We start from the raw sequence: 24,030 nt of genomic DNA on the forward strand, positions 1-24,030 counted from the left end.
ATGGCTGTCGCTTAGCCTACAAGAATACATATTGTAGATAAGCATTTCGAGTTAAAACACACAGAAAAGATAAAGATATTAATACGAACTTCTTTTTATTATTTGAAGCATCCCGTTTTCAATGAGGTTCACAGTCTGGCCAATAGGTGGCAATGTGGTGCATCAGAATACCAAGATGTTTTTTTCCCCCCTCTCTCTCTATCTCCGTGGCCACATCACATCCGTGATCCTGAACAGCAACAAAGAGGTGGAGGTTGTCTCATAAAACTTTTCCAGTGAGTACCTAGATTTTATATTAAGGATTGTATGACGTAAAAATTTTAAATGTCCTTTAGTCGTCAAGAACGTATATGAGTATGTGTAAAGTGTTTTGATGTTATGATAAGCTGTCCGCTTGGACTAGTGTTGACGTAAACGTTAGCAAAGAAGCTACATGTTAGTGTGTTGAATTTCCGGTAAAGTTGTGTTTTTAAGCATATATTTATGGATATCACTTAACACAGCGACTCTCTAAATAAAAATATTATTGCTAACAATAACAGATTCATGAATATCATGTTTGTTGAGTGATGTGGTATTGACCAGGCCCTTTTTGATTGTAATTTTCCACTGCTCTTCTACTAACAAAGTAGTTCAGCCGGTTTGAACGTACATTTGATCAACAATCTATTCAAATAAGTTTTCTCTGGTATAAATTAAAAGCCTTTGGATTTGAGAGTGAGCTATTGGTATTGTTTTAGGCTTTAGCATAGGTGTAGTTGCTTTAAGGACAATTCATCATATGCTTAATTTTTTATGTAGTTTTAATCACCAAATTTATTGTATAGTGGGTTATAAAAACAGGTAAGCTATTTTATTTATATTTGTATATTGCTTTAAAGAATTCTTCTCCCTCTAATAATCTTGAGCTGTCCAGGCTTTGTGATGATCTTCCAAACAATCTCGTAAATAAACTAAAACAATGATTTTATTTCTGCACATTTTCTCCCTGTTGGTTCAATGGATTAAAAAACAAACAAACAGGTAAAGTAATTTGAATGAGCGAGGGCGGTGGTTCTCACCTTATGTAACAAGTACTGCCAGGGTAAATACTAAAAATACACCAATCTGTCAGCCAGATGTAGCAATTTTTTCATTGATCACCAAGTTATTTATTGAACAAACTGATTCTATTTTTCTTATTCATTAAGTTTGTAGAATATTATTTCCTAGTACTACTGCAATAATTAACATTGAAGGAACAGATTTGGACTTTCTCACCAATCAAATGTCAAAATCCAATATGGCCGCTTCACTTTTTAAACTTTAGTAATAAAGTGTTGCTTTGTATCTCCATGACATCTGTAGCTAATCCTTATTTACACTTTATGTTATACCTAAAGTATTGCCAAAACTGGCTTGTAGTAAATGTTAACTTCATAATATATTGAATTGCAATCACCATTGAAGCATGTGTACAATATTACAATCCCAAAAGTCTCCTTTGACATAATTCTAGGTTGTCAATTGTATTTTATGTGTTTTGTATTCATCCTCCACATGATAACTGTATATCAGTTGAGTTATATGGGTTTTGATCCCCTCCCTGATACAGAATTTAATGTCTGAGGTGTGAATACACCAACTGATTTAGATGAAAAGGAAAATGTTTATCACACCGTATATCTTCATCACAATATTCAACAATACTATGTTGCAATTGCATGTTCTCCTACTATAGTGCAACTCTTTGTGAACTTTCTTGATATTTATTATGTAAATATCAATCATTATTTTCTGAGTACTTCTACCACTCACTTTAAAAGTCTTTATTGAAGCAAAGTATATTGGGTCAAGAGGAGGAAGGCTTTTGGTTAGCAGCTACTTGATGATCAACTTATTGCTGCAAACGTGTTCAATGTTTAGTCGCATTTTACATCCAGACATTTTAAATTCCTTGAAATCTCCTTTCAACAGAAAGTCTTCAGATGTCCTCAGGTGCACCAAAGGGAGAGAACTGTCTTGTGGACATGGACAGCAAGGCTGGAGATCTGTTTGGTGCAGAGGATGCTCATCCGACTGGAACGGGGGGCAACGGCGCTACTGGAGTCCTGGCGAAGTAAGAGCCTTTCACTTTAGATTTTTCATGTTAAAAATAACAGATTACATTAATATTATTACATAGATTATTTCATTTTCATATGTATTCTACCTTGCCTTTACTTTCCAGGCTGTGGCTTCCCAAAGGCCTCTCAGTCAGCGTGGCTAAAGAATGGTTTAACCGCCGCAGGGTGTCCATTCGACCGTGGGCCAGTTTTGTTGACCAAAGGAAGTTCTCGAAACCTCGAAACTTCGGAGAGCTCTGCCAGAGGGTGGTGAAGAACGTGGAGGTTTACAACAGCAACTACACCTTCATCTTTCTGGGTCTCATCCTCTACTGCATGTAAGGCCTCAATGAGTTGGATCAGTGTTGGTTTAATCTCAAAACAAAAAAATGTGCACCTCATATTCTCATATTAGCAGTTGTTTTTCTGTAGTCTGTGTGATTAAAACACATTTAAAAGGTCATGAGACAAGAATTGTTACCTTGAAATCTGAGTGATTGACTTGTTTGTGCTCCTGATCCTCAGCATCAGCTCACCCATGCTGCTGATTGCCTTGGCTGTGTTTGCTGGTGCCTTCTACATAATCCACCTCAAGTCTCTGGAGTCCAAGCTAGTTGTTCTTGGTGAGTAAAGTTGGCATAAAATGAAGTTATGTGTTTTTTTACATGTGTTCCTTGGATGAATTTTATTTCTCAGACTTCCTTGGAAGCATGTAGTCGTTTTATCATGACGTATAAGCCCAACCAGTCCTGTATTAGGCAGAACAAACCTTCACGTATAAAGCGTATCAGTCTGTTTTCTTTGTGCTCTCTTGTTCATCAGGTAAAGAGCTAACCGTCCCCCACCAGATGAGTTTAGCTGGAGCCATCTCTCTACCCGTGTTCTGGTTGGCAGGAGCCGGCGCTGCTGTTTTCTGGGTTCTTGGTAAGTGAAACCACTGCAGTTAGGTTTTGCCACATGTTGCTGATCTGCTAGCATTAGTTTGCTGGCAACAAATTGCCAACAAAATATGTGGCACTCTACACACTGTACATGTTTATTCATAGCTTCAGTGGCCATGCTCACAAAATCTGTGGCATTAAAAGGTTATTCAAAGAAATACACACTTTTTTCAGGTGCATCACTCCAAGAATTACAAGAAACTATAAGACTCAAACAAAACCTGAAACTTTGTTTTAGGTCATGCAGGTGAAGCTGTCGTGCTTTACCTGCATGACAACCAATACAGACACAAACATCTCTATATTTATACTGTTTTCATCTCAGTTGAACCACAGATTTTCTTTAGGAGATGTACAGTTTTAACTCCAGTCAGTCTCCAGGCATGCTATTCTGTCTGCCTAAATATGCAGGTCACCTCAGTGGTTGCTTTGTACATCCGATGGCATATTGATGCAGCCAACCTCTCAAATTTTCAAACCAAGTTAATGATAAAAACTATCGATAAACTTTAATCTAAAATAAATGTGCTAAAAACTTGTGCTGCTATTCATCATTTTGCACTAGTATGGAATAATAATGTTGCTTTGGCACAACTTAATTTTCCCTGCTGCACCTCAGGTCCACACTGTTTCAATCTGAAGCCTGGTGTGGTGAAGCCCTACGCTCACCCACAAATTGTTAAATTTGTTACTGTATGTGATAATAACTTTACACCCAAATGTCTGATTAATGAGGGCCATTGTATTTTTATGACCTTGGTTTTTTTCCTGCTAATATATTCGGTTTCATGGGCTGTTATTGTTTTATTAAAAAGCTCGACATATTCTCTGTTCTAAAATGCATTTTTCCATTTTTGTCTCCTCCCAGGAGCTACGCTGTTTGTGATTGGCTCCCATGCCGCCTTCCGGCAGCTGGAGGGAACAGACTTGGACGAGCTCCTCATGGAGCCCGTGTGACGACCCAGCTGAACTTGAAGCAGCTGCTGAGTGACGGTTGGGCGTCTTTTTGACCCAGTGATTGCACCAGCCTTCAGGTGTTTGGGGGAGAAACTGCTCTGAAACCGTTTCCAAGCTATACGTGTATCTTATATTCCAGGTATTTAACATTATGGCATTTATCAACGCACCTTACATTGTGTCAAAGAACTGTTGTTACACTCTTTCATGTACATAGCTGGTCATATGCACAAATCATGAATTTCTTAATAATCAATTAAAGCACATTGTGAGATTATGGGCCTTGATCTGCATATTTCTAACCTCTTATGCCTCTGGTTTGTGTCATAAAGCCTCTTGCTCCTTACTGATATACTCGCCATCTATAAATAGAGCTTCCGCAATGAACTCTCTGCTGTAGAAACAGATTCTGTGCATACTTCATATTTATAAACTGCTGTTTATGAGTAATTTCCAAAGGTAAAGTGCCATATAAAGCTTTAAAATGCCTGTTTTTATTGAATAAAATGCTAATTTGAGAAAAGCTTCTGGATCATTTACAAGGTACTGAAGGCCTGCTGTGTTGAGAGTTTCACTGTTCTCATGGTGTGCATATTTAATCAGTCTGCTTTGAACGTTCAGCTAATGAAAGCATGTTTCAGAAATGTACTATTTGTTTACATTTGATGGAAGTGGTGTGTTTTTGTATTGGAATTTTTGGAAGTGCAATAAATCCTTGTTACTGATTCATCCTTAAACAGCACGGTTGTCTTCTGTTTGTGCATGCTTGGCAGTGCTTTGCGTTGAACTTTGAAGCCCTCAGAACCTCGTCTGTACCGTTCGGTTATTATTCCGGTCCGGTCTGAATGCACAGTGGAATAAAACACCATGAATCCCTGCTCTCTCTCTCTCTCTCTCTTTCTGTGTGTCTGCGGCGCTGCAAACTGCACCGGTCACCGACAACCGCCCTCCCCTTCTCGCTTTCGTTTTCCCCCATTGCTCCCCCTCTTCATGTGACCCCTGTGACCTGTGCTCTCTGACAGCACAGCCAAAGGACCCCATGCACTGGTTGCCATGGCAATGACCTTGGAGGGCCCCAGCCAGACATTCACCCATCCACAGGAACACTCGCTTACACACTGCGGCAAAAGCCGAGCGATCAATATTCTATTATACGTCGGGGCGGCGGGGAGGAGGGGGAGAGAGTGGGGAGTCGCACTGCAGTGAGCTCACTGCAGAGACACCAGGGAAATTAGAACAAGGGTGAGAGTGAGAGGGTGTTTGTCAGCGAGAGTGACACAATGTGTGTGTGAAAGGGAGCAGGTTTGTCATTAGACAGTGGTGGAGCAGTCTCTGAAAGTTTTTGTTTCTCCAATTTTTGCCACAGCAGGCAAAGTATTTAAGTAACCTGTTCTCTCAGGTGATGCAGAATTAAACCATGCATGGCTTCCTGTGTACTAGATGATCTACAGGAGGTTTATTTTAAACAGATGACCTCTGAGAGATTACAGCCTGAAGGCAGGCGCTACAGGAATGCAACCTTTTCTTATTCTTGATCCATACTACACCTTCACAATGCTTATTTTTATTGTTTACAATAATACTTAGCAATCTTGTCTCTTATTGAAGCTCGTATGTTGAAGTCAGGTGAGGCTGACATGTACTGTACAGGTTTTGGTGCATTAACCTGGGCTGTTGCCAACTCTTCCCCTGTAGATCAGAGACACCAGGTGACTCCTTATCCTCCGATTCATGTTAGGCCATTTCAGCTACAATTACTGCTACATATCTGCACCAAATCTACATTTATGTTATTAAATAATAAAAGAGTGGAGGAAGGCTGCAAGAATTAATGTGAAATGTCTCTATCCATTCATATTAGGAAAACTATATTCAAGTAAAGGCGAAATATGTATCACATGTAATAGAAGAACTTCTTCACTATCTGGAAAAATCTAGAGTTTGATTCAATTGTTTTCCAGGTTTCAAATGTACTTATTATAAAATAGGCTAAAAATCAGGTTTTTATCAACCCTACTGCTTAAATCCATCCATCTGCTTCCTACTAAAATTTTTTTTTACAGCTTCCATACCTGAAGCAATGTGTAACCTGGTTCACCATGAGTTTACAGTGAATTTAGGTTCACCATAATTTAATATTTTACTGTTGTGTTTCTAAAAACTTCAGTCTGGAAAATGGAGGAATTTCGACATGAAAGATGCAGGAAGTCAGTGACACAAAATCAAAACCAAACACGCAGGTTTAGGTTGTATTAAATGTTCTAGATGTTTTATTGGTGTTGGTTTCATTTATTTGACACACAATATTTCTACAAGTTTTGTATGATGGTATTTTTTCTTCATCAATCTCATCCCTTTCTGTGGTCTGGGATGGACCCAGCTGAGACTGCTGGTCCCCTTCGACTGGTCTCCAACACGCAAGTGTGCACAGATCCGAGCCGGACTTAACGGGATCAGGACCTGGGTCCCGTAAGAAGGGCCCCAGGCGCATGGAGTCACACTGTCGCCACTCGAACTACATCGCAGCACACTTTCACCACATCATACCTGCACACATGCCTTGATGGGGAACCTGAAGCCTTTTGGTTTGATAAACACAACCTGACACCCTGCTTTGCTGTTACACTGAAGATTAGCCTCTTGAGAAACCAGCAAAAAAAAACAAACAAGAAAAAAAAAACAGAAAACAAAGAAAATACAAAAAGAGAGACAGATCCTGACCAATAGTGTTTATGCTCTTCATGAATGTCTCTCTTGCATTGCTTTCCAACATATTTTTTTTATTGTCTCATTTAAATTCAGGAATAGAATTACATAGATTTCCTAGAGCACACAGAAAGATTGAGTTGATTTACCAACTTGGGGTAGAGGGGATGTACTGTAATAGTTATTAACAACGACAATGGTTCACACTGTGCACACAAATAGAGACAACTGGGGCAGGAGGGAAAGGGAGAGGAGGGCTGTGAGAGACAGAAGGGAGCAAGAGGGAGGACAGGACGCCATGAGATGTGCTTTGTTAAGCTTAAATGAGGAAAAGTTGCTCTCACACACCTTCTCTCCCATATCAGAAATAAAAAAAGACAAATAAATCATCAAAATCCCTCCTGCCCCCACATATTAAAAAAACAACAACACTGATTGTGGAAAACAGAAGAAACGAAAAATAAAAATGGATGTAGTGAGATCGTCGGGGAGGTGACCACTCTGCGGTTCCTCCACAAACAGGAGACAGAGGCGAGAGGTGGCAGTCGAAGTGGTGGCCGGCGTTGGGATCACTCGGTGTGATCTTTTAATCTGTGTGTGATTGGAGGACAAGCAAAGGGCTGCTGGCGAGGAGAGAAAGGAGATGGGCCTACTAAAATACAGAGGGGATGGGAAAGGGAGGAGAGGAAGCTGAATGGTCCTTTTTTGCAGAGCATAGACACTCCCTCTGTATCGTCAGCTCATTCAAATCTACATACACAATATGCAGCTGCCGTTTGGTAGATATATTGGTTTAAGTACACAGCAGTGAGAGAACACATGCAAAGAGTATCATAGGAGGTAAGGAGAAGGGGCGCAGGGCAATGTAGAAAGTTGTAAAGGTGCTTTTGCTGTTTTTAATCTTTGGGGCAGTTGTGATGGAAATTGCTTGAAAGCAGGTTTTGTCTTTAAAAGGGGGGCAGAGGGCGTCTGGAGATGAGTCTTGCCGAGGATGAAGTGAAGGGGAGAACGGATGAGTAGAAGATGTAAAGGGGCTTGAGCAAAGGTGCTCCACTGATCAATAATATGTCTCCTTCTCCACCCAACCTGCAGCACAAATAAGAAAAACACAGAGAAGAAGTTCACACTTGACGTTATAAACATTTTAGGAAATGTGCACATTTGCATTCTTAAATGAGCAAAAAAAAAAAACAAATTCATCTGAGTAAATTATAGTTGAAAAGGTAATTTATTTCAGTAATTCAATTTAAAGGTGGCATGTTGATTCATTATTCGCAAAGTGATATGGCTCAAATGTTCATTTCTGTTCCCTTTGATAGTTATGACATAGCTAATGAAACAAAATTAAATTTTCTAGAAAACTGGGATTTCATTTATAATAGAGATTTCAATACAGAAATATTTTGGCTCCACAATCATGGTAAACCAGCCTTTCACTGCCACCATCAACAAGACAGGTACGCCATAAAAGGTCGCTGTGAAACATGCTGGTTGTTCACAGAGGGATGTATCCAAGTATATTTTGAAAGAAAGTTGAGTGGAAGAAAAATGAGTGGTAGAAAAAAACTATACATGGACAGAGATGACTGTAGCCTATAGAGGATTGAGAAGCAAAGCTAATTTACAAGTTTGGAGCCAGTGAGATTAAAACCTTCAACATCCTCCACAGAAAGGTGTATCCTGGTTATGCTCCAATATTCCTGTCACATTCCTTTTGTTAAGCCACTCCAGATTCAGAAATGTCAGAAATAAATCTGGACTAAGGGAAAGAGGGGTAACTCTGTGGTCCAAAAATGCAGGTGAATTTTCATTTTATCTGAAAGGCAAGGTCCCAGTAGGATCTAGAAGAGGAGTGGAAAGGCAGAACCCACAGTGTGAAGTTTCCACAGTCGGTGATATTTTGGGGACCTGAACCCCGATCTATGTAGTTTGGAGTTATGGTCAAGAGAAGCACAGAAGACACCAGAACCAACAAAACAGATGAAATTATCTCTGATATTAAAGCAACTTGGTCCACACTGATCCAGTAATTCAAGCAAAAGGAGACCCAACCACGTATCGAGTGTTTATAGTACTCAGAACATGGAAATACTTCTTCTAAGAAGTGAACATTTTTGTGTAAGATATAATCATTAAAATAAAAACAAACACATAAAATATATATCACTTTGCATGTAATAAATCCATGTAAGACATAAGTTTCCCCTTTTTATTTACTGAAATAAATAAAGGCAAGATTTCATTGATATAATTTATTGAGATGCCCTTGTACAATACAATGCAATGAATACTATCTGTTTTTTGTTTAATATTTTTTAATATACAAATAAATAATTTTAAAAATGTGAGAAGCAAAGACTTATGACCTAAGCTGGAGTGAAATATTTTACACTAAATTCAGGAAACAACAAAAAGAAAAGGAAGAAAAGCTGCTGGGAAAATGGTTTTAACCTTTATCAAGAACAAACGGCAGCTTATTTTGACAACGGCTCTGCAGAATGTGACCTGCCTTTTTCTCTCCACTAAGAAACACTCCTGAACCTAAAGGACACCTTCTGGGTGGAGAGAAGAACAACTGTGCTTTTGAAAAACTTGCCAAAAAACTATTTCTGTACAACTTCAATCATATGGAGAAGAACGCAAAAATGCAAAAATGTAAATCTCCCATTTTCCATACAACTAAAACCCTTAATAAGAGAAAAAACGGAGACTTACCGCCAGGGTTCCGGCGGAGGATAAGTTTTCGTACTTCATCATAAACAAAGATGAGAAAACTATATGGGAATGCACAAAACCACCAGGAAGGCCTGCAAACAAGAAATGAGTAAAGTAAAGTGAGTAAAGTAAGCAAGAAATATGTCAGATCTTATAACAGAGCGAAACATTTATCTCTGAGACATACTTTAGAGGATACATCCTGAGAGCCACATCCATGCCAGGGCAGTAGGACAGGAAGGCAGCCAGGGCAGTTTCTTCGAACAGGCCGAAGATCAAAATCTTGTTCCTGAGCGCAGAAACGCAGCAAGCATCAGTAAGAACAATTCATGAAGACTTTTAAATATGTATATGTGTAGCTCCAGCACTCACTTCATGCCCTGCTGGAACACAGAGTTACGTCTGGTCTTGCAAATGATGAGATCGGCCCACTGCACCACCACGATGCTGACAAAGAAGGCTGTGTGACATGTATACTCGACAATCTTCCTCTGTTCGTATGTCTGTGTGAGGAAGGAGATGACAGACAGAGAGTAAGACCAGCTGGCAAAATATGAAGAAAGATACTGAAACTACAAAAGAAAAGAAAAAGACACGTACCCACTGCTGTCCATAGCTGTCTTCCAGGTCGTTGCAACTGCGGTCATCCCAGTCCAGTCGGATGCCCAACAGTCGACTGGGCAGGAAACCATTTTCAGCCAGGATGACAAAGTAGCTGAAGAAGCCTCCCAACGCCTGGATCATTCCTGTGGAGGCAGACAGGTTGACATAATGTAGACATGGTTTATGTTCAACAAGTAAGACTAAAATAAGGTTTTATTAAAATAAATACTTTCAGGTAATCCATCTAAAAGAAGCATAGGTAGAATTTACAGCTTCAGTAGATTTATTGATATCAACAAGTTTGTGTTTTCTATTTGTGCTCCAATCCCTTGATACTATCTGTATAATCCCCCTAAATACATGTTACATTACCTGATTAGTGTTGCAGTTTTGAGAATTTTAAAAGACGATAAGATACCCAGAATATAATTAGTAGTTTATTTTTTCATTCTTGTTGACACCTTATTGTTCATGTTTTGGTCCAACAAAGATGAGTTGTTGTTTTTTAAGTCAACCAAACAATCTTTAATTTCATGTTTCAAGCATCCAAACTGAATATTTACTGATTTGATAAATGAGCAAAATCCAAGCTGTTTCAAAAAGATGGAAATAATTTAGTTCAGGATTTATTCATAGTGTTTTGTGTGAGGGGAAATTAAAACCTAACATTTTAATTTCAAAGTAAGATGTACCTTTTCACTATTAATGGTGGGAATATCACATTCAACAGGAATGAATGTGACCTTTTGTAGAATAAAGGGACTATTGTAAGTCATTTAACTGGCATTTATTCTAACCAATAAAACAGAATAACATTCACTAAAGATGTTTTTCTGATAGGTACAAAGAAAAATCTAACTTTTCACAGGTTTATTTGTAAATATAGTTTATAGTAAATCACCCCATAATTTTAGCTGTCTTGATTTTTAACTTTCAAAAATCATTTTGATATCATTTGAAAGTTGTTTTGATACTTCTTCAGACTATAGCTTGAATTTACATACAATGCTTGTGAATAATTGCAAGAACATTTAGGTTTAGTCTTTTTTGCATACCGATTTGTCCATAAGCGATGCTGATGAGCCTCTCATTTACAAGCTTGTCCCTGAAGGGGTTCCTGGGCTGACGCTTCATGATGTCGCTCTCAGCTGCTTCATAAGCCAAAGAAATAGCTGGAACCTATCAAAGGAAGAGTAAGAGATAACTTTCTATACTGCACAGCTGTTTCTAAGTATATGTATATAAATTCACACTGTCTGGCTTTAATTGTTCTCACCATGTCAGTTCCCAAATCGATGCAGAGGATAGTGATGGTTCCCAGAGGCAGAGGGATGTTGGCAATGATGAAGAGCAGGAAGGGGGTAATCTCTGGGATGTTGCTGGTCAAGGTGTAGGCGATGGACTTCTTCAGGTTATCAAAGATCAACCGGCCTGATGGTGAATAAGTGGAAAAATCACATTAGACAACATTTACAATGGACATCTGGGCATAGAAATGCTAAGATGCTAAGCTATGTTCAAGATTCAGACATGGACCAAAAAGCTTGGTCATATAGTCAGTACAGAAAGGAAAAACTTACAAAGTACTCTATGCTTAGTATGAATATCTGATGCAAAAATAAACAAGGATACTTTAAGCTGAACATTGTTTTTTAAACAATTTAGAATATAGATTAAACCAAACCTGGTCTACTGAGCCCAACTACATTCTGTTTAATTGGCCCAGAATCAGATTGGTTAAAAGTTAAACCACACTTGGTTGACATAATACCCAAATTATGTTATTCTTCATCAATTTATATATATTTTATTCATAAAGACTTCCCATCAGATTATGTTTTTTTGAAATCGAATTTTCCACCGTCTTCCATTATTTAAGGTTTCCATTATCAACACTTTATCGATCTCATCTCATTCCTCTCCACTGGGCCTTCCCACCTTCTTCCACTCCAGTGACAATGGAGGCAAAGTTGTCATCCAATAAGATCATGTCTGCAGCCTGTTTGGACACATCGGAGCCTGAGATTCCCATGGCAACACCGATGTCGGCCTTTTTCAGAGCAGGAGAGTCATTCACACCATCACCTGTCACAGCGACAATGGCACCCTGAGATAGATGGAGAAAAGGCATGAGATGCTGAGATGATCTACCAAAGGAACAGCTTTTTATTTTAGAAACGGTCAAACTCAAACATTCTGAAAAGCCTTAATAGTGGAAGTATTATTTATAATAAATATTATATTATTTTTTAAGGTATAAATAAGATTATGTTTGACAGGTTGAATTTGTTTTCTGATGTAAACTGTTTAAATTATCTACTTTATTTCAATTGAAATGCAACTAAAAATAGGTATTTTATTTAACTGTATCCTTTTGTCTAGAGATGCCCATTTACTGGATATCTAGCACCACCTGCTGGTGAACAAGTATAACATGTCGGACAGACTAGTGTAATTCCACGCAGTACCATGTTTCTTATAAGACTCTTCATTAAAACAATGTCAAAATGTCTCAACCTGTCTCTGGCATCCCTCCACAATGATGAGTTTCTGCTGTGGGGAGGTCCGAGCGAACACGATCTCTGTGTGATTCCTCAGGATGTCGTCCATCTGGTCCTGAGACAAGTCCTTCAGGTCCGAGCCATGAATCACACAAGCTTTGGCATCCCTGAATATAAATAGTAAAAGCTTAAGCTTTGTGGAAACACTGGTATGCAAGTGTTTTTTATTCGTCGTTGTGTATTATGTGTCTTTGTTTTTTATGTCTATGTGGATCATGAGTCTGTTGAATAAATCAATCAATCAAAAATGCATCATTCAAGTTGTGCTTTCACTAAAAGGTCTGTCCTTGCCTTCTGTGCATATCAGACAGCAAATTTTTACCTTGGGTTGACCTGAGCAACAGGTATGTTGAGACGAGCTGCGATGTCCTCCACTGTCTCGTTTCCCTCTGAGATGATGCCCACTCCCTTGGCAATGGCTTTGGCTGTGATTGGGTGGTCACCAGTGACCATAATGACCTACAACAAGAACCAATTTAATATTTTATCTATCCTTAAAATGTGTACAATGCAATGGTTTGGTATACCTCACCTTGATACCAGCGGATCTGCATTTTCCCACTGCGTCTGGCACAGCAGCACGAGGAGGATCGATCATGGACATGAGGCCAACGAAGCAAAGGTTCTCCGTCTGGAAGTTAACATCATCTGTGTCGAAGGCAAAACCTTTGGGGTACTGGTCTTCTGGCAGGAGAAAGTGACAGAAACCTGCAGGGGAAAGCCAAATGCTACTAGTTATAATAAATTTTTCTTCTCTGTCTTTTTCTGTAATATTCTAGAAATGATCGTAAATTTAAAATTTCTTGATTTGACAATGGACTGATTTTAGAAAAGTGCAAACTATTCTTTGAGCACTACTGTTGACTTCAACAACATGTCAATAAAATCCACATCTTCTCCTGCTGAACATTATTACTGCATTGCCATATGTCATCTATCTTCACCAGTACGGATTCTCACCCAGTACACGCTCTCCCAGTCCTCCCAGCTCCATGTATGCACTCTGGAAAGCCTCCTTCAGCTCCTCATCCATAGGCTGCTCTTTGCCCTGAATCACGATGGTTGAACAACGGTCTAGGATCCTTTCAGGGGCGCCCTTCATCACCAGCAGGTAGCGGTTGTCATTGGGATCCTCTGTCTCATGTATTGAAAGCTGAATGACAAAAATTAAGATTGAGATAAATCCTGTTGCATAAGGTATCCAGTCCCTTTCAAAAGTATTCATTCCCCTGAACTTTTCCATAATTTGTTGTGTTGCAAACACAAACTTCACAAAACAAAGTGGTAAATATAAGTGTTGCGTGCATTTGCCTCTTCTGAACTGCACTCCTCAATAAAATCTAGAGGAATCAATTGCCTTCAGAAATCACATAATTCATAAAACGTGACCCTATGTGTGTAATTAATCTCAATATAAATACAGCCATTCTTCAAACAACATTTGTGCAGTGAAAACCTAATCTTGCACATAGATCTGAAAACACTATCTCCAGAATGAAGCATGGTGGTGGAACCATTATGCTTTGAGTATGTTTCTCATTAGGAGGATCAGGGAAGTTGATCTGACTTCGTGGAAAGCTGGACGGAGCTAAATATTGAGCTAAATATGAGTGGAAACATGAGACTATGGAGGAAGTTCAGCTTCCAGCAGGACAAAATCCATAAACATACTACAAGAGCTAAATTTCAGGCTTAGGTCAAAGCATAATTATGTGTAAAATTGGCCTAGTCAAAGCCCCAAAAAATCCACAGTACTTTATGTGGATCTAAAATCTACTTAAAGTAAAATAAACTGGAGATCAAAGGGTATGAATACTTTAGAAATGCATTGATAATTCAGTTTAACTAAAAAAAGCAAATTACTTGATTTTGTTAATTTATTACAAATAATCAAATTGAGTTTAACCAAGTAAATATTCAAGTTTTGTTAAGGTGTCATGTTAAACAAACATAAATAAAATAAGTTTGACAAACTCAGTTAAATTACATGAAGCAAATTAATTTTTTTTTTTCTAAGTTGGAGCACCATTCTCTCTTTTTTAGAGTGTAATAAAAGTTGTCCACAGCCATCTATATTGAGGAAAATACCTACCTGGTATTTGTTGGTGGAGTTGAAGGGGATCTCGGCCACTTTCTTGTTCTTGTCCCTCATCAGCCTGACGGAGCCGCAGGACAGCTCGATACATTTCAGCAGAGCCGACTCCGAGGCGTCTCCGGCCACGTCTCGCTTCAGGATGGACACGGAGTCTTGGCCGGCTTTGAACTGTGCACGGTTACACAGAGCAGCAATACGGGACAGAGCCTGCCATGTTGCTGAGCTCTTGTCGAAAGAAGCACCTGAGGGAAGGACGGGAAGGACGGGTTTAAGCTGTGCAACATGTTTTAAACGCCTGCGCCGTCTGTGCCACATGCCCTTTCCTCTCTAACCTGACTGATCCTCGGTGGTGTCAGCCTCATGGATCTGGTTGTCGAACCACATGTGGGCTACAGTCATCCTGTTCTGGGTCAGGGTGCCTGTCTTGTCAGAGCAGATGGTGGAGGTGGAGCCCAAGGTTTCCACAGCTTCCAAGTTCTTAACCAGGCAGTTCTTCTTCGCCATACGCTTGGCAGTCAGAGTCAGACACACCTGCAGGCACACAGACATAATGTTAACTTTCACTGTATTTACCTACAATACGTGAATCCAGAACCTCTGGTCCCTTACAGTGACAGTGGCCAGCAGTCCCTCAGGCACATTAGCCACAATGATGCCAATAAGGAAGATGACAGCCTCCAGCCAGCTGTAACCCAGGATGATGGCCAGGATGAAAAAGGTCACGCCCAGGAAGACGGCCACACCCGTGATGATGTGGATGAAGTGTTCGATCTCCTTGGCGATGGGGGTTTTGCCGGTGTCCAAACCGGAGGCCAGAGTAGCAATGCGACCCATGACTGTGCGATCTCCAGTGTAGATGACAATACCACGTGCTGTGCCTGGTTAGACAAAAAAACAAGACAACTTGTTGGACTGAGCAACATGGAACCATATAATACATACTGTAAATGACAAAAGTCATACCACTTAAATTGTGCTTTTTCCTTAAGTTTTCAGAGGCAACAATAGAGTCCTTTAAAAATATTAGTGCACCTGGTAAAGTCATGTATGAACACCTTGAAATAAATGATTGCAATGGAGATTATTTAACGCCAATATTCTGCTTTTTACTGTCGTTTTACTTTTTTCTCCTCTTGCCAACTGTAAAAAATAAACCTGGATCCTCATTCAGATTTAATGGTCACAGGTCCAGTTTGAATGCAGAAGTGTCTAAACATTTAACCATGTGGGTCAAAATTATTCAAAAGTACTCATAGGTAACAAAATTGTAATTTATTTCAAATTTAAAAATACCAAATTTTGTTGTTAATTAATTTTTATTTATACCTATTAAACAAAAAACTAAAATGTAATAATACAATTTTAATAAAACTAATAAACAAAATTGATTGGTAAATTATTGTAAAAATGTTTGTAAAATAAAAAGGAAAAACCTTCAAACTTCCTAAATTCCTGGTTTAATTTGTGTTTTCTTTGTTAAAAATGTTTGTTTGTCCTCAGCAACAAAATCTTTATATAGGTCTCTGTTTCTTTAAGGCCTTGTCATATTTATCCAAGTTTAATGAAAATGTGCTCCCATGTCTGCTTTTGAGTACAAGTCGCAAGATGTTTGTGCTCTTATTACCATAAAATTAAAATTAAAACAAACATAAACAGGGTAAATAAAATACAAAAACTTTGTGATGTCTAAACCCTTTTCCATTTTAAGAAGCTCTTAACTTGTCAGCGTCTTTCTTGAAAGGATATGCATCAGTGAAAACCTCTTTTTTAAGTATCCCTGTGCACCATCCGCCTGCACAGAAGGGCAGCATTTATCCAACTCTTGAATACTGATCACTTGCTGCACTAACTTATTAAGAGGGCCAAAGATAGTCCACAGGCCACACTTTGGAAACCTTGTATTATATATTTTAATAATTTAATTGACTCTTAATACAGGCAAATTTAGGTGAACAGCTATTTCCTTGTAACCAATTTCATCAAATGCAAAGATCAACACACATTTGCTTGACACATTCTTCTGTCTTTCCCATTTTGAAGAGTCCATACAAGAAATTACCCTCTGTATCCCTGTATGTCTGACATTCTGATCAACTTGAAAAGTAAGACAGAAATGTGACACTGCATTGATTTAATAGTGAAATAATTGTTTTCCCTGATTGAGAAGGATTTCGATTCCTTAGAGGACATAATGTTCTCAAATTAAAGACCAGATTTTGTAATGTTTTTTTGCATGAGGTTACAGCTGCCAATAATTGTGGAGGTTGCTACAGTATAGATGTGCAGAATAACATAATATGTAGATCATTATTCACTGCCAGTACCTTCCACACAGTTGGTGGAGAAGAAAGCAATGTTGCGGGTCTCCAGAGGGTTGTCATGGGTGCAGTCAGGTGACCTGCTTTGTGGTTCTGATTCTCCTGTCAAGGAGGAGTTATCCACCTGTCGGAAAGCACAGAAATAGATATATAAAAATTAATCAGACTATAAAATACACTAAAACTGATATAATTTCAACTGTTGCACCGGTTTGTGTCTGTACCTTGCAGCCATGAGCAGAAATCACCCTGATGTCAGCAGGGATCCTGTCTCCTCCTTTCACTTCAATCAGATCTCCAGCCACAACTTCTTCAGCGTTGATCTGCACCTTCTCACCCTCACGGATCACCAGCGCTTGCTGCAGGGACACAGGGTGGAGAATACATGAACATTTTAATAAATTGATTGTGAGGAGCTAAAGTTGGTTTGAGAGCTGGAAGGCTCAAATTAAACCTTAAAATTAAACATTAACTGTAGCTCCACAAGGATTTCCAAGTGTTAATTTTGTTTTGTAAATCAATTCATGCAATGGTTTAAAGGTTTTTAAGGCACATTCTGTATCAATTTCCAGATATACTGTATTTCACATGAATTTCTATTGAAACACAATGTTGTCACCATTATGTAGTGGGAATATTATTCATCCGGAGGAACAAGGAAGATGGAGCGAGATGATGAGAACTAAATTTAAGGCTATTTCAGTAACGACAGGTTCAGTTTAATCACTGACACAAGACCAAAAGCTGAAAAGTTGTCCTATTTTATTTTGAATAAGTTTGAATTGATGAAAACTATCACTAGGTTTGACAACAAAATAAATTTGTGATTTGATGAACAGAAATAAAAGGATGTTATCTAAATATTAATAAATGTAAAAATTGGTTAAATTTTTCGGAAATCTTTAATTTTGTCATCCATAGTTTGCTATTCCACTTTTCTTAATGATCCAGGCCAATATAATATAATTTTCCCATACTCAGCAGAAACTCTGCCAAAACAAACATTTTTGCACCTCTAACAATAACAGCTTGTATGTTTCAAATTTGACAAGAAAAATTAAAACGTTTCCTATATTTCCTGCATGCTTACCTGTGGCACCATGTTCTTAAAAGACTCCATGATTTTGGAGCTCTTGGCCTCTTGGAAGTATGAGAAGCAACCAGTGATGACGACTACGGCTGTGAGCACAATACCTAGGTACAACTGTGGCAGAGAAGAGACAGAGAAACAGGTTAACATCTGCACAGGTGTGAAGAGCAAAGCTGCAGTGCGTGACACTAAAATCAATTAGTCAAGGTGTTATTTTTATTTGCTTCTTCAGATTCCTGAATGTGACGGATGAGCTAATGAGGTGTAACTGCTCCATATGTGGATGTGTTCGCTCACATTGTCGCCTGCAGGGTCGTCCTCTGTGGCTGCCTGGATGGCGTAGGCTAAAAAGCAGAGAATGGCGCCGATCCACAGCAGGATGGAGAACCCACCAAACAGCTGGCGACAGAACTTGACCCACTCCGGGGTGGTGGGCGGAGGGGTGAGAGCGTTGGGACCATCTCGGATCAGAATCTCTGCTGCCTTGGCATTGGTCAGTCCCTTGACAGAGAAGTGAAGAAGAATACATGTCAACATCAGGGTGAACTGATTAAAAAACACATAATCTTACTGATTTTATAGTGAAAATTAGGTCTGTATTTATTTTTGACTTCTCTAATCTAAACCAGGTTAAAATCATACAGACACAAATATATACACATATGTGCAACCTATATGTTTGTATGCAAGCCTTTTATCAAGCTAGAGAGAAGCCGCTAATATCCAGTTTCTGAAATGAAATGGACCTTAGCCCCATTGCTAGACATGCATAATTTAAATGCATGTCTGTGCCTGGAAACAAACCAATTTACATTAACTTTATGTCAAGTAGAGTAGTTGAGTATCCAGGCAGGATTTTGTCAGAAGCCTGTTAATGGCTACAAACAGTATAGTTAAGATGCAACTTGTTAAGAGATAATGAACCAGTGGGGATAAATATATATATTTGAGCTTGTGCATACAATTATGACCCCTTACAGATTAGAGAAAAGTACTTTTATTTTAGACTCCCAAGGCTAATTTTTAATGTTATCTTATAGTAATTTAACCCTAAAATTAGAAATTTATCATAAAATAGTTACATTACAGTGGATGGAAACCTTAAATTTTCTCTCTGTGTGCCCGTATTTCTTGCATTTCTTGAGCATTTCTGCTGCCACCTTGTGGTGAACCATGAAAACATGACTCACCTGGACCATATCAGCCTGGAATTTTCTGCATACTTCCTCTACAGACATCTTATGTTCCGTCTGCAAAAAACCACACAAAACAAAACAAAGACACAAAGAAACAAGCAAAAACACATATTAATACATTGTGATGTCAGAAATCTTGTGCTTTGTAATCATTTATCCATGCAATATTAAGCAGATAAAGTCCTGAACAATAATAAATATATGCCATGTAAAGCGTTTCTGTATTTGTAAAGCAAATACTGAGTAAAATATAAAATATTTATAATGGTACTCCATGCATGCAGTTCACCTGAGAGATTAGAGTCTCAAGGCAGCCAGGTATGGCAGCCCTGTTGTCTGTTTCTTGAGCTGAAATGTGGAGTCAAACTCACAGCATCCTGATAGAAAGTCAAACCCCTCTAATGGGCAAAGCATCATCCTTTAGGCTTATTTACAATGATTTCTTCTTGCCAAAGAAAATACCTTCACCAAAGGCATGGAGTATTTAAAATAATAATTTAAAAATAACCCAATTGACAGGTTACAAAGTGAAATAATTTACAATATATTTAGCTATAAAACATAAAAATAGAAGGTTTTACTCACAATGGGCACTTCCTTCTTCAGGTCATCCATGTCCTTGGCCCCCTTCTTCTTCTTGGGGGATCGGTCATCTTTGTCCTGTGTGGTGGCAACGCGGTAACTGTCTGAACGTCCATACTACAGACACACACACATGTTTTATACATGCCCTCGGACTACACTGAGGAGAAAGCCTTTGTGTTTGAGTTTAGCTGCTTTCAAATAAACTGAAGAACTCGACACATTGAGAATCTTTTCTATTTTTCTAGGAGTATCTATCATTCACAAACTGCACCAGAAATTAGGGATGATTGATCTTTTTCTATATGTTTAAATACTCCATGAACTATGTTATAGCCTAGTGAGGTGGCCTTGAGAGGTTAAGTAATAGTGAGGAAAGTAAAAGATTAAAAAACATTAATATAAACAAAGGCTATTCAAAGTATAAACCAAAGGCTTATGCCTGAACATACAACTATTAAAACCACACTGTAAAGTCACATCAAAGCCTTAATCTGTTGTCTCTGCCAGACCCATCTGGCATCCACTGATCAAATGCTCTGACAAACATAACGCCCAGATGGACACACCACCACCTAATAGAGTGAAAATGGTTTAACCTGCTCCTTTTTATTTAATTATAAAGCAGCAAGCCAGGAGGACATCAGAGGAAGGCAGAGCACAATTCAGGCTGCAGGCCGATCAAAGCACTTCTTCTTATGTTTGAATATGCTTTATAATATTAGAGCAGAGCCCTTAGAGACACTTTGTCGTCAAGATTAGTAAATATAAAACAGCAGGACAAAAATCAGACACATTATTTTATTTTACAACTCATTTTTACCTATTTATCCAGGCGGATCAATTTAGACCTAACCTTACCAACATGCAGCTGAAAAGGAAGACACAAAAAACTATTCTACACCTAATTTTAATTGAAAGTAGCAATGAAAAAAGAACAAAAAGAACAAACAGAAAAGACCAGAAAAGATTAAAGTGCACAGCAAGTGTAGTGACAAATTAAAAGTACTTGGCTTAACGCAGATAACTACATTTTTATACATGGAACAGCATTTTGCAAAAATCTTGATCATCTTGAGACTGAAACTGTGGCCCATTCTTCTTTGCACAATAACGAATGACTAATAAGGGATGGACAGAGTATTTAGCAGTTAGACATGGACTATAATGGGGTAATACATGAATAGGCTTTAATCTAAGAGATTCTATTGTAGCCCTGGGTTTAGATTCATACACACTTCTCCATCCCAGGGGTTTTCATCCAGCATTTCCTTTTCTAAAGTCTGACAGGCTTCCCAATCCCTGTTTTAGAAAAGTATCCTCGCATGGTCCTGCCACTATCATGTTTGGAATTGGAATGATTTGTTTAGGGTGATGAGCATTCTTCATTTTCTACCACACATAACATGTTTCACATTGTTCTGAAAATTATTCAACTCATTTCGTGATGTTTTTTCACCAGTATTTTCTAAGAAACACTTGAGGTCTTCATAGAGAGCTAGATTTATACTGAAACTAAACTAAATACTAGTTAGCTCTATTTGTAAATTCAGCATCTTCAGAAGGCAAATCACTGCACAGGATTTTGTTTTAGAGTATTTGATTTCAGTTGTGTAAAATTGTGGAAAATATGTCACATTTTTCATCCACTTTACAAATATCCACTGATTTCAAATCCTAATGCAATACATTTTATTGGTATAAAGCTATGTAAGTAAAAAGACACTGCTGGTTTCCCATGAACACATTGGGGAAAAAAATTTTGCTTTCAGTGATATTTTTCTACCTAAATTCCACTTCCTGCTGTGATGTCAACACTGTGAAACCAGTTTTTTCTGCTAGAAAGCCCCTGCGGTTTGTAAAAGAGGAAAACTAAAATTGTATGAGAGGTCTAAGTATTGGTAATGCTCCTAAACCTCTGCGCATTCAGTATTTCAAGCAGCTCAACTTGACAAAGGTCAGAGGTAACTAGAGACCGCACCTAAGGAGACAATGGGGGTCAGTGGACAGCCCCTTAATAATCTGATCTCATACAGATTTTTGGATAATGAGAACAGAAAATCGTCTGAATTATACAAAAAAAATTGTAATAATAATAATAATAATAATAATAATAATGTATAATTAAGTTGCCAAAAAGTTTGCATTGACTTGGCTAACTTTCATGGATAATTCTTAATGTATTGATAATAATAAATTGGTGGCTCGTGCTCTAAATTAATTGAACTTGGCGCCCTCTAACGGTGAATCTTGGAAGTAACCTCATCAAACAGCAGCTAACTTCCATTACCTTCAGAATAAAAAGCAGATTTGATCTTTAAGGTAAATCTTCAATGTCTGTTTATTTTTAAAATGTGTCGGTCTTATAGGTATAGAAGGGGGGAGCGTAGTATGAATTATGATCTGAAATTTTTCCTCTGTGTTGATCGACTTGCTCAAACAAACCGCACCAAACCAAACACACCTGCACTGGAACAAAGAGAAACTTTCCCCTGCATCTCCCATTTGAATTGTAATTTTTCCGCCATTGTGCAACCCCTCTGAAATGAAGCCCCTGTGTTATGCATTTTTTTTATTATTTTCTTTGGGTTCCAAAACCTGCCTCTCAGGTTTCGCTCCCCATGTACAGAGTTTTTATGATACCGTATATGCACGACAATTCTCACTTAATTAAGCGGCCCCATTGTGTTGCTCAACGACCACTTCTGAGCTGGGAACAAACAATAAAACCCTTTGTTTGAGCTTGTCGGGCAGGGAGCAGCATGTCAGCGGGAGGGAAACCGTTTGACCTGACTGCAAAAGGTACACACACTCATATGCAAACACACAGAGTAACAAGAGAGCAGGTAAGCAAATCTCTCACTGCAGCATGTGGAGGCAGGCCTGGTGATGAAGAGGCTGCACACAGAGAGACTGGTGTAGTGGAAAAGTACTGCTGCCAAACCCCACTGAGACAGGTCACAGGTGTGTGAGTGTGCCCAGAGTAGAATGGAGGTGGGTGGAGATGTGCTGACACAGGTACATGTGTGTTATAATTTATGTGGGATATTATCTGTTTGAGAACAGGATTGTTGCACAGTAAGTCATGCAACATTGTGTTTAAGAGTAATTCAACGCTTCAGCTTCAGTAATGGGACTAGCAGGTGTGTTTCTGCCTTTTATTGTTCTACCTCGTTTTTCCATAAACAATAACTGAACACTACAAACCGTCCTTTCAGCAGCCTACCTGCTCCCGTATGTGATAAAGCTGATGGAGACACAGATATCTAAAAGCCACATGAGCTTACACAGACCGGCCTGAACAACAGAAGAGATTTGAAAGGGAGAGTGACGGATGTGACGGAAGTGGATGGCAGACAGGCACATGGAAGAGGAGACATCAGTGGGAGGTGAGAGGAAAGCAGGTGAAGAGAGAGTGGGGGGAGAGCACCAGGAGGTGTGGGTGTTGCCACCCATCTTTCAGGAATCTAATTAAATATTGAGTGTTTTGACACACACTGACGGCACTCTAACAGATCTCAACATCATGGACTGCTAATAAACCATATTTTCATTTCAGGTTATGCGTGCCTGAAGGTGTTATTTACAAATAAGAGTGAGGGTGTATTCATGAGCCTGAATCATAGAGAGAGGAAATGTGGCCAGCTTACTGAGTAAGATATTTGGACAGTGACTGTGTGATTGGCAAAGAGGAAATATCAGAGAAGACATTTAGCAACATGAGCAATAAACTGTGTATATATGCAGCTCTGGAAAAAAATTAAAAGACCACTTAAAATGATCAGTTCTCTGATTTTACTTTTAATAGGTATATGTTTGAGTAAAATGAATACTATTCTTTTATTCTATGAACTACTGACAACATGTTTCAAAATTCCAAGCAAACCTGTATTATTTATTTGCAGAAAATGAGAAATGGTCAAAATAATGAAAAAGATGCAGTGCTTTCAGACCTCAAATAGTGTAAAGAAAACAGGTTCATATTCACTTAGAAACAACAATACTAATGTTTTAACTCAGGAATCAATATTTGGTAAAATAACCATGACGTTTTCAGTGGGGTTCAGTGCAGTGGGCTCTTCATTTTTATGAGCATATACTCATCTTTATATGTCTTGCAAAAGTTCTCATATTTTTTTTACATTACAACAACAATCCTTGTTGTATTTTATTGGGATTTTA

General features: G+C 38.6%; 2 protein-coding genes across 3 annotated transcripts in view; one reads left to right on the forward strand and one right to left on the reverse strand.

The window, feature by feature from the left end:
* The first annotated feature begins 145 nt into the window (after positions 1 to 145).
* On the forward strand, positions 146 to 4,719 carry rabac1 (Rab acceptor 1 (prenylated)). Its single transcript, XM_032557639.1, has 6 exons — positions 146 to 275; positions 1,957 to 2,098; positions 2,210 to 2,422; positions 2,610 to 2,707; positions 2,907 to 3,008; positions 3,894 to 4,719. Exons 2-6 carry the CDS (start codon positions 1,968 to 1,970, stop codon positions 3,980 to 3,982), a joined length of 633 nt encoding a protein of 210 aa, XP_032413530.1. The 5' UTR covers positions 146 to 275; positions 1,957 to 1,967; the 3' UTR covers positions 3,983 to 4,719.
* A 1,504-nt stretch (positions 4,720 to 6,223) lies between these two features.
* Positions 6,224 to 24,030, reverse strand: part of atp1a3b (ATPase Na+/K+ transporting subunit alpha 3b) — a 28,300-nt gene continuing 10,493 nt past the window's right edge. Inside the window, exons 3-23 of one of the 2 annotated variants that reach the window (XM_032557641.1) lie at positions 19,852 to 19,965; positions 19,261 to 19,320; positions 18,368 to 18,571; positions 18,071 to 18,184; positions 17,205 to 17,339; positions 16,987 to 17,104; positions 15,272 to 15,540; positions 14,995 to 15,193; positions 14,660 to 14,904; positions 13,528 to 13,720; positions 13,100 to 13,275; positions 12,890 to 13,026; positions 12,524 to 12,674; positions 11,945 to 12,113; positions 11,283 to 11,437; positions 11,062 to 11,185; positions 10,004 to 10,149; positions 9,776 to 9,906; positions 9,591 to 9,692; positions 9,404 to 9,495; positions 6,224 to 7,774 (exon numbers count right to left, since the gene is read on the reverse strand). In XM_032557641.1, the coding sequence (XP_032413532.1) occupies positions 7,746 to 7,774; positions 9,404 to 9,495; positions 9,591 to 9,692; positions 9,776 to 9,906; positions 10,004 to 10,149; positions 11,062 to 11,185; positions 11,283 to 11,437; positions 11,945 to 12,113; positions 12,524 to 12,674; positions 12,890 to 13,026; positions 13,100 to 13,275; positions 13,528 to 13,720; positions 14,660 to 14,904; positions 14,995 to 15,193; positions 15,272 to 15,540; positions 16,987 to 17,104; positions 17,205 to 17,339; positions 18,071 to 18,184; positions 18,368 to 18,571; positions 19,261 to 19,320; positions 19,852 to 19,965 (3,063 nt within the window). In that variant the 3' untranslated portion in view covers positions 6,224 to 7,745. The remainder of the gene's footprint in view (positions 7,775 to 9,403; positions 9,496 to 9,590; positions 9,693 to 9,775; positions 9,907 to 10,003; positions 10,150 to 11,061; positions 11,186 to 11,282; positions 11,438 to 11,944; positions 12,114 to 12,523; positions 12,675 to 12,889; positions 13,027 to 13,099; positions 13,276 to 13,527; positions 13,721 to 14,659; positions 14,905 to 14,994; positions 15,194 to 15,271; positions 15,541 to 16,986; positions 17,105 to 17,204; positions 17,340 to 18,070; positions 18,185 to 18,367; positions 18,572 to 19,260; positions 19,321 to 19,851; positions 19,966 to 24,030) is intronic. The other variant, XM_032557642.1, reaches the window with a different exon arrangement.

This window comes from Xiphophorus hellerii, chromosome 3, assembly GCF_003331165.1.
Source record: "Xiphophorus hellerii strain 12219 chromosome 3, Xiphophorus_hellerii-4.1, whole genome shotgun sequence".
Taxonomy (NCBI): domain Eukaryota; kingdom Metazoa; phylum Chordata; class Actinopteri; order Cyprinodontiformes; family Poeciliidae; genus Xiphophorus; species Xiphophorus hellerii.